General features: G+C 71.6%; 1 protein-coding gene across 1 annotated transcript in view; it reads right to left on the bottom strand.

Moving 5' to 3' along the window:
• UNC5A (unc-5 netrin receptor A) overlaps positions 1–13218 on the bottom strand; it is a 57939-nt gene extending 44721 nt beyond the window's left edge. Inside the window, exon 1 of the mRNA XM_045028460.1 lies at positions 13139–13218. Within this exon, the coding sequence (XP_044884395.1) occupies positions 13139–13208 (70 nt within the window). The 5' untranslated portion in view covers positions 13209–13218. The remainder of the gene's footprint in view (positions 1–13138) is intronic.
• Positions 13219–13546: the final 328 nt, after the last annotated feature.

Genomic DNA, 13546 nt, shown 5'->3' with positions numbered 1-13546 from the left:
GAGGGAAGTGCAGACAGCAAAGTCTAGCGCCAACCTGCTGATCCAGCCAGACACTCTCATACTAGTAACCAACAAGAACTGGCCCCTCCCATGGCTCAGTGCCTCCCCCTCGCCGTGCAGGGCAGCCACCTCTGGGCCGCAGCGTAGCAGCTGTCCAGCCCTGCGTGCCACCGAGCACCTTGGGACAGGAAGCGGAGAATCCCCTCGGCAAACAAGGCTCCCTTTGCTGCAGCACACGCCTGGGAGCAGAGAGGGGGCTGGCTCATGGGCCCCCGGGAGCAATCGGGCCAATGCCAGGCTGAGCTGGGTCTGACCCCAGCATGGGGCCCCTCCAGCACCAGCCTCTGAACAACTCTGTCCCGGGGTCGGGGCACGGCCTGGCACTCTGCCCCTGCCCCCCCGGGCTGCGCTCCCCGTCACAGGGACAGTGACCCACCCAGGAGGGGCTCCCTGAGCTCCGGCCCAGCTGCGGGCGGGATGCAGAGCTGGGAGCCAGAGGCACTGGGGCCACAGGGAGGGATGCAGCCAGCTCCCCACAGACCCCTCCCCCTTTCGAATCCCAGCGGGCGAAGGAAGCATCGGGCAGCGCCCGCCTGGCACTGCATTACAAGGACCGAGGGGGTGACACTTTACCAGCATGCGGCCCGTGCCCCGCCAGCCGGTCCGTACAGCACTAACCACTGCTGACGGCACCGCCCTACCCGGGGTGGGGGGGCTGTGCCCTGGTACCCAGCCCCCAGGAGAGCACAGAGCAGCCAGTGCCAGCCACAGCACAGGGGGGGGCCCCTCCAGCCCCACCCAGCAGCTGCCACGGGCCCCCTGACATCCCAGTAACCCCGGGGGTCTCCGTCTCCGCACCTTGTGCCACCCCCTGGCTGGCACCCGCCGGGCACAGACACTGTCCAGATGGGGCACAGCACCCGCCGTGGGCAGGGAGGCCCCTCCCCCATAGCCAGCGCCTCTGCCCCCCACCCTCCCAGTGCCCCTGCTGCAGGATCCACCCGCCAAGGCCAAGCCGCCTGGTGGGCACCTGTGGACCCTCCCCTCTTCCCAGCAAGCGGGTACCACAGAGGCCCCTCCTCTGCCCTCGCCTGAGGTGCGTCTCCACTCCCCGTCCTGCCCATCTCTGCAGGGCCCCACCCCGCCCGCCCTCCTGGGCCAGCCCGCTCAGGGCGCTGCTGCCTGGCACCTCCCAGCTCTCGCCCTGCCGCCCCTTCCCGCCCCACAGCGCCTCCCTCTGGCGCACGGAGCTACACTGCTCCTGCCGCCTCCCAGCACCTGCGCCCAGCAGCCTGCCGGGCACGTGCCGGGGGGCCGCCTGGAGCCAGCTGGGCACAGGGCAGGCTGCGGGCGAGGGCCGGGCAGTGACCTGCTGCAGCCCAATGTCCCCCCGCAGACAGATCAGAGGCACCCCTTGGAAACAGCCACATGGTGCAGCCCACACACCGCCACACACCCTGCGCCCCCCGGCATCTCAGGCAGCATCTGCCAGGCCGCGACAGGACCCGTTCTGTGCTCCAGGTGCGGGCACTCGGTACGCAAGCAGCAGGCCAGGGAGGCTGGCACTCAGCTTGGCACTCGGGTGCCACACGACAGGGCTGGGACATGCCAGGCTGAGCTGCCCAGTGCCAATCCCAGCCAGGCAGAGCTCCAAGACAGGCAGCCGCCAGGGGCGGCCTTGTGAGGGGGCTGCCAGGCCGAGGCGGGCACGTCGTGGGCCCAGGCGAGCCAGGGCTTGGCAGGTGGGCGTCTCGCAGGGCCGGGGGAGCAGGGAGCTCCCCTGGCCAGCTGGCCCAGCTCCAACAGGGCTTGTGCCAAGGCAGCTCCCCAACCGCACTGCCCCCACCTGGCTCTGCGAGCTGCCCGGCTGCGCTGCTCAGGGGCTGGCAGCAAATGGGGGCAGGGCGCCGGCAGGAGCATGGGCCCCACACACGGGACGGGAGGGCAGCTCTCCAGGGGGCTGCACATCACAGAGCAGGCGGCCCAGCGGGGACCGGACATTAGCACAGGCCAGGCGCACAAGATCACCCCACCCTGAACCCAGGAGTCCTGGCTCCCAGCCCCCCCTGCTCTAACCACTCGACCCCACTCCCCTCCCAGAGCCGGGGAGAGAACCCAGGAGTCCTGGCTCCCAGCACCCCCCCCCCGCTCTAACCACCAGACCCCACTCCCCTCCCAGAGCTGGGGATAGAACCCAGGAGTCCTGGCTCCCAGCCCCCCCTGCTCTAACCACTCGACCCCACTCCCCTCCCAGAGCCGGGGAGAGAACCCAGGAGCCCTGGCTCCCAGCCCCCCCTGCTCTAACCACTCGACCCCACTCCCCTCCCAAGCCGGGGAGAGAACCCAGGAGTCCTGGCTCCCAGCCCCCCCTGCTCTAACCACTCGACCCCACTCCCCTCCCAAGCCGGGGAGAGAACCCAGGAGTCCTGGCTCCCAGCGCCCCCTGCTCTAACCACTCAACCCCACTCCCCTCCCAGAGCCAGGGAGAGAACCCAGGAGTCCTGGCTCCCAGTCCCCCCTGCTCTAACCACCAGTCCCCGCTCCCCTCCCAAGCCGGGGAGAGAACCCAGGAGTCCTGGCTCCCAGCCCCCTGCCCCCTCCCCTACAGAAGCGCAGAAGAGGGCTGCTCGGCAGGGAATATGCACGGCAGGGGGCACAGGCTGGATTCATGAGCCGGGGGGGCAGGGGGAGGCTGGGCTCAAGGGGCAGCGCCGGGCCAAGGATACACAGGGGCCATACCAGACCCACGTAAGGATGTGAGGCTGGGGGATGGGCTCCTCTCTCGTGCCCCATGGCACCGTACCCTGGCACTGCCATGAACCCGCAAACAATCCCCACAGCCAGAACCCCCCGGTTCCCACAGCTCCCCGACACAGCCAGCACCCCCCTCCCCCACACAGCCAGCATCCCCCACTTCCCCCCCAGAGCCAGCACCCCCCGGTCCCCACAGCTCCCCAACACAGCACCCCCCTCCCCCACACAGCCAGCACCCCCCACTACCCCCCAGAGCCAGCACCCCCCAGTCCCCACAGCTTCCCCACACAGCCAGCACCCCCCTCCCCCACACAGCCAGCACCCCCCACTACCTCCCAGAGCCAGCACCCCCCGGTCCCCACAGCTCCCCAACACAGCACCCCCCTCCCGCACACAGCCAGCACCCCCCACTTCCCTCCCAGAGCCAGCACCCCCCAGTCCCCACAGCTTGCCCACACAGCCAGCACCCCCCTCCCCCACACAGCCAGCACCCCCCACTACCTCCCCAGAGCCAGCACCCCCCGGTCCCCACAGCTCCCCTCTCTCCCCACAGCGCCCCCTGCTGGCCGAGGCGGGAGGGGCAGCCGCAGCCTGGGCACAGATTGAGTCAGGGACTGCGATGAATGAATTAGTCCCCGGTGGTTTTGCATCACAATGGAGCGGCTCTAATTAAGTATTTCAGCTGATAACACTTCCGCATTACACCCAATTAGCATGTGCTGGCAGGGCTCCCTCTCCATGGGGGGCCGGAGCAGCCCCCACTGCAGCGCGCTGGGCCAGGCTGGTCCCAAGCCCCCAGCGCGTCTGGGCTCCCAGGGCCGGCTGCCGAGGGGCCCCGGGCCCCACAACCTGAGAACGGCGACAATGGGGGCGTCGAGGGGCAGAGCAGGACCCTTCTCAGGCTCTGCCTTGCCGGGGCACCGAGCTGGAGCCGGGGGCACTGGGGGCAGAGCAGGCTCTGAGGGGAGAACCGGGGGGGGGGGCTGGGAGGGGCAGACACGGGGCTCCCCCAGCCGGGCAGCGCCAGGCCAGAGCATCGGCACTGCACCCGGGCCCCTGAGCTGGCAGCACACTGTGAACCACGTTCCCTATGGGGCAGGGGACTCGCTGCCAGCCCCACTGTGCCCCCCAGAAGCCACCTCCGCCCAGGCCTCCTTAATAGACTTGGGTTCGTTAGCGGGAGGCTGCACCTGCTAATTGCCAACCACTGCCCCCACGCGCCAACCAGCCGCGCACCCCCCAGAGCTCAGCCCACCAGCTGCACCGTCCTGGCCTGCCCGGCTGGCCCTGGCATCCCCTGGGCCTGGCCACATGGGGCTCCCCCCATCGCCTGGCGTGGAGCCAGCTAACCCCTCCCCCCACAGGGAGCAGAGAGACCAATACTGACCAAAACCACAGAGAACGTGGGCAGGTGCCACCTCCCACCGGTGCCCCTCAGTCCTGACCCGCAGCCCCTGCGATCCCAGCACAGGGCACCCCCCTACATACACAGCCGGCGCCCCTCAGTCCCGACCCGCAGCCCCTGCGATCCCAGCGCAGGGCACCCCCCCACACACACACACAGCCGGTGCCCCTCAGTCCCGACCCGCAGCCCCTGCGATCCCAGCGCAGGGCACCCCCACACACACACACACAGCCGGTGCCCCTCAGTCCCGACCCGCAGCCCCTGCGATCCCAGCGCAGGGCACCCCCCATACACAGCCGGTGCCCCTCAGTCCCGACCCGCAGCCCCTGTGATCCCAGCGCAGGTCACCACCCCCCTCACGCAGCCGGTGCCCCTCAGTCCTGACCCGCAGCCCCTGTGATCCCAGTACAGGGCACCCCACACACACACACACAGCCGGTGCCCCTCAGTCCCAACCCGCAGCCCCTGGAATCCTAGCACAGGGCACCCCCACACACAGGGCCCCCCACACACACACAGCCGGTGCCCCTCAGTCCCGACCCGCAGCCTCTGCGATCCTAGCATAGGGCACCCACACACACAGGGCCCCCCCACACACACAGGCAGTGCCCCTCAGTCCCGACCCGCAGCCCCTGCGATCCTAGCACAGGGCCCCCCCACACACAGGGCCCCCCCACACACACAGCCGGTGCCCCACAGTCCCGACCTGCAGCCCCCGCGATCCCAGGCCCGGCACTCGGCTGTGGCTCTTTGGGAAGCAGAGCGAATTCTCTGGCTCCTGTAACTGACAGCAAAGATCGAGCTCTCACGTTAGCTTCACTCCTGCCAGGAGCCTCAAGGTCACCCTGAGCCCCAGGGGTTTGGCTGCGGAGCGGGGAGGAGCCGTGGGGCAGGGGAGCCGGTGGGAGTTGCTGCAAGGAGACCCGTGGGGCAGGCAGGCAGCCCAGCTGGGGACCCCCTCTGCCCCTCCGTCCTGGGGCTGGCCACACTGGGGGTGAATCCTTCATGCCAGGGGTGGGGGCTCCTGTCCCTGGGCCAGGCCCATCCCCTCCAGCCTACAGCTGTCAGCACCCGACTCCGCTGGGCACAGCCGGCCCCAGCCCTGGCCTGGCAGACGTGTCTGTGGCTCTCCCTGGCCTGTGTCCGGGTGCTGCCCCCCTTGGCCACCCAGAGAACAGCACCAGGGAGCCTGCGGGAACCCAGCCGGCCCGTGCCAGGCCGCTGCCCCTTCGGCCACCCAGAGAACGGCACCAGGGAGCCTGCCGGAACCCAGCCGGGCCGTGCCAGGCCGCTGCCCCCTCCGTCACCCAGAGAACGGCACCAGGGAGCCTGCCGGAACCCAGCCGGGCCGTGCCAGGCCGCTGCCCCTCCGGCACCCAGAGAACGGCACCAGGGAGCCTGCCGGAACCCAGCCGGGCCGGGCCAGGCCGCTGCCCCCTCCGGCACCCAGAGAACGGCACCAGGGAGCCTGCCGGAACCCAGCCGTGCCGTGCCAGGCCGCTGCCCCCTCCAGCACCCAGAGAACGGCACCAGGGAGCCTGCCGGAACCCAGCCGGGCCGGGCCAGGCCGCTGCCCCCTCCGGCCACCCAGAGAACGGCACCAGGGAGCCTGCCGGAACCCAGCCGGGCCGGGCCAGGCCGCTGCCCCTTCGGCCACCCAGAGAACGGCACCAGGGAGCCTGCCGGAACCCAGCCGGCCCGTGCCAGGCCGCTGCCCCCTCCGGCACCCAGAGAATGGCACCAGGGAGCCTGCCGGAACCCAGCCGGGCCGTGCCAGGCCGCTGCCCCTTCAGCCACCCAGAGAACGGCACCAGGGAGCCTGCCGGAACCCAGCCGGGCCGTGCCAGGCCGCTGCCCCCTCCAGCACCCAGAGAACGGCACCAGGGAGCCTGCCGGAACCCAGCCGGGCCGGGCCAGGCCGCTGCCCCCTCCGGCCACCCAGAGAACGGCACCAGGGAGCCTGCCGGAACCCAGCCGGGCCGGGCCAGGCCGCTGCCCCTTCGGCCACCCAGAGAACGGCACCAGGGAGCCTGCCGGAACCCAGCCGGCCCGTGCCAGGCCGCTGCCCCCTCCGGCACCCAGAGAATGGCACCAGGGAGCCTGCCGGAACCCAGCCGGGCCGTGCCAGGCCGCTGCCCCTTCAGCCACCCAGAGAACGGCACCAGGGAGCCTGCCGGAACCCAGCCGGGCCGGGCCAGGCCGCTGCCCCCTCCAGCACCCAGAGAACGGCACCAGGGAGCCTGCCAGAACCCAGCCGGCCCGTGCCAGGCCGCTGCCCCTCCGGCACCCAGAGAACGGCACCAGGGAGCCTGCCGGAACCCAGCCGGGCCGGGCCAGGCCGCTGCCCCCTCCGTCACCCAGAGAACGGCACCAGGGAGCCTGCCGGAACCCAGCCGGGCCGGGCCAGGCCGCTGCCCCTCCGGCACCCAGAGAACGGCACCAGGGAGCCTGCCGGAACCCAGCCGGGCCGGGCCAGGGCACTGCCCCTCCAGCACCCAGAGAACGGCACCAGGGAGCCTGCCGGAACCCAGCCGGCCCGTGCCAGGCCGCTGCCCCCTCCGGCACCCAGAGAACGGCACCAGGGAGCCTGCCAGAACCCAGCCGGCCCGTGCCAGGCCGCTGCCCCCTCCGGCACCCAGAGAACGGCACCAGGGAGCCTGCCGGAACCCAGCCGGGCCGGGCCAGGCCGCTGCCCCTTCGGCACCCAGAGAACGGCACCAGGGAGCCTGCCAGAACCCAGCCGGGCCGGGCCAGGCCGCTGCCCCTTCGGCCACCCAGAGAACGGCACCAGGGAGCCTGCCAGAACCCAGCCGGCCCGTGCCAGGCCGCTGCCCCTTCGGCCACCCAGAGAACGGCACCAGGGAGCCTGCCGGAACCCAGCCGGGCCGGGCCAGGCCGCTGCCCCCTCGGCCACCCAGAGAACGGCACCAGGGAGCCTGCCAGAACCCAGCCGGGCCGGGCCAGGCCGCTGCCCCCTCCGGCACCCAGAGAACGGCACCAGGGAGCCTGCCGGAACCCAGCCGGGCCAGGCCAGGCCGCTGCCCCCTCCGTCACCCAGAGAACGGCACCAGGGAGCCTGCCGGAACCCAGCCGGGCCGTGCCAGGCCGCTGCCCCTTCGGCCACCCAGAGAACGGCACCAGGGAGCCTGCCGGAACCCAGCCGGGCCGGGCCAGGCCGCTGCCCCCTCCGGCACCCAGAGAATGGCACCAGGGAGCCTGCCAGAACCCAGCCGGGCCGGGCCAGGCCGCTGCCCCCTCCGGCACCCAGAGAACGGCACCAGGGAGCCTGCCAGAACCCAGCCGGGCCGGGCCAGGCCGCTGCCCCCTCCGGCACCCAGAGAACGGCACCAGGGAGCCTGCCGGAACCCAGCCGGGCCGGGCCAGGCCGCTGCCCCTCCGTCACCCAGAGAACGGGGATGGTCCCGCTATTGTGGGGAACTTTCCTGGCTTCTGCGCTACCCCGGTGAAGCAGGCTAGCGAAAGGAGCTGAGTCCTCGCTCCCACTTCCTTTACCCAGATGCCTCCCTGCCCCCAAGGACTCCCCTGCCACTCCCCTGTCTGGCAAGGTCCTCGTAACCCCGACAAGGCTGGGCCCAGGATTCCTGGGGGGCTCGACCCCCAACCCTGCTGTGCTCACCCAGGACAGGGGCTAGGGTGTCCCCACTCCGGGGTACCCTCTGCACTGGGCACCTCCCTGACCCACTGATTATTCCATACAGTTTAAAGCAAATACAAGTTGTTTAATTAACAATTAATTTAAAAAAGAATAAGGAAAATGGGGAAGGTTACAGGGAAACCCATCACCCCGCTCCGTGGCAGGGACCGTCACAAACAGTGTCTCTGGACATCAGGGCAGTTCACAGGCTGTTCCTTGTAGGTCCCAGGCCTCCGTCTCAGGCCCTGGCCGTGCTGCAGGGACCCTGCGGGTTGGACACTTGCTCTGGCGGTGGCCACACGCCTCCAGGCTCTGGGTGGTGGGACCCTTCTTCCCAGCGTCAGCCACTCTGGGTGGCTGAGGTGCAGCCAGGGGGCCGGGCACAGATCCCCCCGGAGCGAAGGGCCAGGCATGGCCCAACCCCAGCGGCTGGGGGCTGAGTAAGGGGGTGTCAGATGGACCAAGCCCGCTCCTGGGACAGCAACGCCAAGGAGCCACCGGACTGGGCACGGGGCGGGCGTGGCTGTGCCCAGAGCAGCCTGGCCCTGGGAGTGGCTGAGGCAGTTACCAGAGTCCAGCTCCCCCGGCCCCCCACAAACACCTGCCAGGCTCAGGCAGGTTTGATTCAGAGCCAGCCCCACGTGGCACGGAGCCAGAACAAACAGCCCCTGGGCAGCCTGTGTCTACCACGCGCCGACGGCCCTGGCGCAGCAGCTTCCCTGCCTGGCAGAGCCACGCTGCCCGGGCAGCAGCAATCACCTGTCATGGCGCCCGGCGGAGCCCCCCACGCAGCCGCCAGGCCCTGCTCTGCGAGTCAGCGGGAGACCGGCCGTGGGAGCCGGCCGCCCACAGGCAGAGCCCATGCCCCCCTGCCCGCTGCCTGCCCCCGTGCCCGCTGCCTGCCCCCCTGCTCGCTGCTGCCTGCCCCCCTGCCCGCTGCTGCCTGCCCCCGTGCCCGCTGCTGCCTGCCCCCGTGCCCGTTGCTGCCTGCCCCCCTGCCCGCTGCTGCCTGCCCCCCTGCCCGCTGCCTGCAGCTGCTCTAGCACCACCTCCTGGAATAGCTGCGCCCTGGCTCCCGGACAGGCTGCACCCTGCAGAGCACCCGGACTGGGAGTAACTGGCAGATCTCCTGGGATCTGAGCCCCCCTGGCACTTCCAGGACAGCTCAGCCTCTGCAGGGTGGTGTCTGCCCCAGGACCACACCCGGGGGGGCACAGAGACCCCCCTGCAAGAGGCCACCCAGGCAAGGCACCTTCAGCAGTCAAGTGGCACCAGCAGCTGGAGGAGGTGGCACATGGGTGCTGGGCTCGCATCCCGCCAGGGCAGAGTAACACAGCCCCGCGGCTGAGCCCTGAGTGCCGGGCAGGCCAGGCCCATGGAGCCACGGAGGCCCAGGGAGCAGAAGGGTCAGTGGGCAGTGCCCGGGCTCTGCAGTCCCGGCCGGTGCAGACGGGCAGAGCGCTGGGGACGGGCAGGAGGGGCTGGGGGGCTGCTGCTTTGTCCCCAGCCTATTCCCTGGCCCCTTCCCCAGCAACCAACCTGGACGTGCCCACAGGCCCCCCCCAGACCCAGGAGCTGCCATGGGGAGCCAGACTCTGCCTCCAGATCCGATCCCTGCCCTGTGCCCCAGCTCTGCCCACGGGGCAGGATCCCTCCCCTCCAAGCCTGTAACCAGCCCCTGCCTGCCCCAGCTCTGCCCAGAGCCCTGCAGCAGTGCCGAGATCAGAGCCTGCTCCGAGCGGCCCGTCCAACCTGGCGCCCCACGCTCCGGGAGGCCCTGAACCTCCGACAGCCGGCGGCCGGGGCTGGGCACCAAGGACGGATCACTCGCATTTGCCTGCTCTGCTCACTCCCTTGGAAGCACCTGGCACCGCCCGCTGTCGGCAGGCAGGACTGACCCAGGCTGGCTGCTGGTCTGAGCGCTCCTGGGGCCGTGCCAGCTAGGCCAGCCTGAGCCTCCTGCGGCCGCCACCAAGGAGCTTCGGCTGGAAAGGCTGCGAAGGGCTCTGGGAGCCAGGACTCCTGGATTCTGGTCCCATTGACCAGCTGGGTGGCCTTGGCAAGGCTGGTCAGTGCCTCAGTTTCCCCTCCGGCCGAGGGGCTGCAGTCAGGCTGGGAGAACTGAGGCTGTGTGCCAGGTGCCGGGCACAGGGCCCTGCCTAAGGCCTGGATGACACTTCACTTAGGTCGACGTCACTATGGTGCCCAGGGTGGGGGAACTCGACCCAAGCGCGCCCCTGTGCCGAGCCCACTTGCGGTGCAGCCGCACGGCGGAGGAATCCTTACACCCAGCTCCCCCCTCGGGCACCTCCATCGCTGCGGCCCACCAGGGCAGGGGCTGCGGAGCCGGAGCGGAGCCGCAGCCTCCAGCTCCATGTCGGTGAACAGATCAGTCGCAGCCAGGGACCCGCTCACCACACACAGACCCGGCAGAACCGGAACAGACCAAGCAAAGGCACCTGCAGCCTCCATTCCCAGGGCCAGCCGCGCCCCTCAAGGATGAGCAAGGGGGATTCAGGAGGCCCCACGCTCTAGGCTGCGGCCCACTCCCCTCACCTCTGGGTGCAAGCCCCATCTCACCAAAGCACCAATGCTCTCCCCGGCCCCTTGCCCAATGCCCCCAGGGTGCCCTGCTGCCATCACCCCACACTGGGCACTCCAGGGTGCCCCAGCAATGCCCACTGGTGCCAGCTGCAGAAGAGGAACTTGGGGATGGCCCTGGCCATGGGCTCCAGAAAGAAGGGAAAAGGCCCCGCTCTGCAGCACCCCCTCTGGGTGTCCAGGGAGCCACGGGCAGGGCTCCCGCCCGGCGGTGGACCTGGGGAGGATGGGGCACCTGCCGGGTTCGGAAGGGCCCTGAGTCAGATCCCTTCCCCCCAGGCACAGGGCAGCAGCCACTTGGGGTCCTGGGGCAACCCTGTCCCCTCACCCAGCCTGGCTGCCAGTGGACAGGCAGAGGGAGAACGCCCCCTGCCCGTGGGGCACGTGGGGGATGCAGGCAGCAGGGACATGACCCCGAGCTCGCAATGGGAATGAACACGCAGTCCCTCCCTTCCCCCGCCAGGCATAGGCACCTCAGTCCTTTGTCTGCAGCCACCAGGACCCACCCGGGGCCCCCTCCCCAGCCCAGCCCTGCCCAGATCACCCAGCTCTGCACCACAAGATGCGCCCAGCACCCCGGCCCAATGACCCCCCGCTCCATGGGACCACCAGCAAAGCTCTGGGCACCTGTGCATGCATGGGGGCATGGCCACACCAGCCCTGGGCCAGCAGGGGCTGCAGCTCGGGAGTGAGGGGCACCGGCAGAGCAGTGGGGGGAGCCCAGGGCTGGGCTAGCAGGGGGCTGCGGGTCGGGAGTGAGGGGCACCGGCAGAGCAGTGGGGGGAGCCCAGGGCTGGGCTAGCAGGGGGCTGAGGGTTGGGAGTGAGGGGCACTGGCAGAGCAGTAGCGGGAGCCCAGGGCTGGGCTAGCAGGGGGCTGCGGGTCGGGAGTGAGGGGCACCGGCAGAGCACTTTGGGGGAAGCTTGCCCAGGCTCTGCCCGCGCTGGGCTTTGCTGCCAACCAGGGGCGGCTCTAGCCATTTCGCTGCCCCAAGCACAGTGGCACGCCGCGGGGGGCGCTCTGCCGGTCGCCAGTCCCGTGGCTCCGGTGGACCTCTCACAGACGTGCCTGCATATGCTCCACCGAAGCCACGGGACCAGCGGACCCTCCGCAAGGACGCCTGCGGGAGGTCCACCGGAGCCGCCAGCCGCCCTCCCGGCGACTGGCAGAGCACCCCCCGTGGCATGTCGCCCCAAGCACACGCTTGGCACGCTGGGGCCTGGAGCCGCCCCTGCTGCCAACAGTGTCTCCGTCTCCCTCCCTCCCAAAGATCCCAGGAGCCTGAGTGAGCTGCGGCGGGTGGGGAGCAGGGAGGCGGCTGGATGGGGCTCAGCCCCCAGGGTCCTGCCAGCGCAGGCTATGGGGCTGCGAGCCAGGGCCTCCCTCGTGCCAGTGATGGTGCCGGGCAGGCGAGGGGCTGGGCCGTGTGCCGGAGGAGGGCTCTGCCGCGGGAATCTCACCGTGTGGGGCCCTGTATGGGGCTCTGGGGCTCCAGAGATGGGGGGTTAATACTGCCGTGCCACAGGCCCCGTGGCCCCACAGGAGCTGAGCCTGCCCTGCCCCATGGGGCTCAGGAGCCGAGGGACCCGCCGGGGGGGCCAGGCAAAGCCTCCATGTCAAACAGCCTCAGCGCTGCCCAGCTCTGTGCCCAGCCGGAGCCAGTGTCAGGTGCGGGGCCAGGAGCCAACACCCAGCCCCTGGGTTCAGCTACCCACTAGCGCCCCCAGACCTGGGACCCCCAGCCAGGGCCCTGCACCCCCAGACCAGCAGCGGCACCAGCAGGATCCTATCCCAGGGCCTGGCACGCGCCGCCTGCACCCCGCGGCCACCCGCAGACCTCGCTGCTCCACAGACCCAGCGCCACAGGGGCTGCGGCCCCTGCCAGGCACGTGGCTCCGGGTTCTCAGGGCACAGGGTCCTGCTGCCTGCGCCAGCCATGGGCAGAGCTACAGGGTGCAGCATCCAAGGACACAGCCTGTGCCCGGCCCAGAACCGGGCACCACAACTGCCCCCGAACCCCAGTACAACTGCCAGCCTGCGCGGCCCAGGGAGAGAGTCCAGAGCCCCTGCACGGGCTGGGGGGGCCCACAGGAGGAGCTGGCTGGGGGCTGCAGTGAGGGGGACCAGATGTGGCCGGGGGCTGCACTGGGAGGGCCGGGGGGGGGTCGCACAGCTGGCTGGTGGGGTCTGCGCGAGGCTGCCTGGAGTGGGAGCGCAGAGCTGGGCGGGGGGGGCGCAAAGCTGGCGGGGGGGGCGCCGGGGGGCGGGGCGCGCAGCGCTGGCCGGGGGCTGCGCGGGGGGGACCTGGCCGGGGGCTGCGCGGAGGGGGGGAGGCGGGCGCGCAGAGCTGGCCGGGGGCTGCGCGGGGGGGGCTGCGCTCTCCGGTGCGGGGGCAGCGCGGGGGGGGCTGCGCAGGGGGGACTGGCCGGGGGCTGCGCGGGGGGGGGGGCTGCGCACTCCGGTGCGGGGGCTGCGCGGGAGGGACCTGGCCGGGGGCTCCTCGGGGGGGGGGCCTGCGCACTCCGGTGCGGGGGCTGCGCAGGGGGGACCTGGCTGGGGGCTGCGCGGAGGGGGGAGGCGGGCGCGCAGAGCTGGCCGGGGGCTGCGCGGGAGGGACCTGGCCGGGGGCTGCGCGGGGGGGGCTGCGCACTCCGGTGCGGGGGCTGCGCGGGGGGGGCTGCACAGTTCGGGTTCGGGTCCCCCGCCCCCCCGGCCCCACTCACCGGCGGGCGGGCGGGCGGCGAGCAGGGATCCGGCCAGCAGGACCCGCCACAGCGCCGCGGCCGCGGCCATCCCCGCCCGGCTCAGCGCCCCGGGGCTCGCGGCGCGCGGCAGGCGCGCATGGCCGGGCTCGCGGGGAGCGGGCGGCGGGTCCCGAGCCCGCAGCTGCCGGGGAGCGACTGGCCCAGCCCGGTGCCGGCGCTGCGGAGCGGGCGAGCCCGGCAGGGCTGCAAAACGCGGACTGGATCCGCCGCGGAGCGGAGCGAGCAACAGCTGGTGCGGGGCGAGCCCCCCCCCGGGAAACAGGCCCATCCCCCGCCCCCCCGGATCGGGTAACCGCCCCCCCCCCGGTACCGCCCGGATCGGGGCAACCGCCCCCCCCCCGGATCGGGGCAACCGGCCCATCCCTC

The sequence above is a fragment of the Mauremys mutica genome, chromosome 8 (genome assembly GCF_020497125.1).
Source record: "Mauremys mutica isolate MM-2020 ecotype Southern chromosome 8, ASM2049712v1, whole genome shotgun sequence".
In the NCBI taxonomy this organism is placed as follows: domain Eukaryota; kingdom Metazoa; phylum Chordata; order Testudines; family Geoemydidae; genus Mauremys; species Mauremys mutica.
This window is presented reverse-complemented; position numbering and strand designations above follow the sequence as displayed.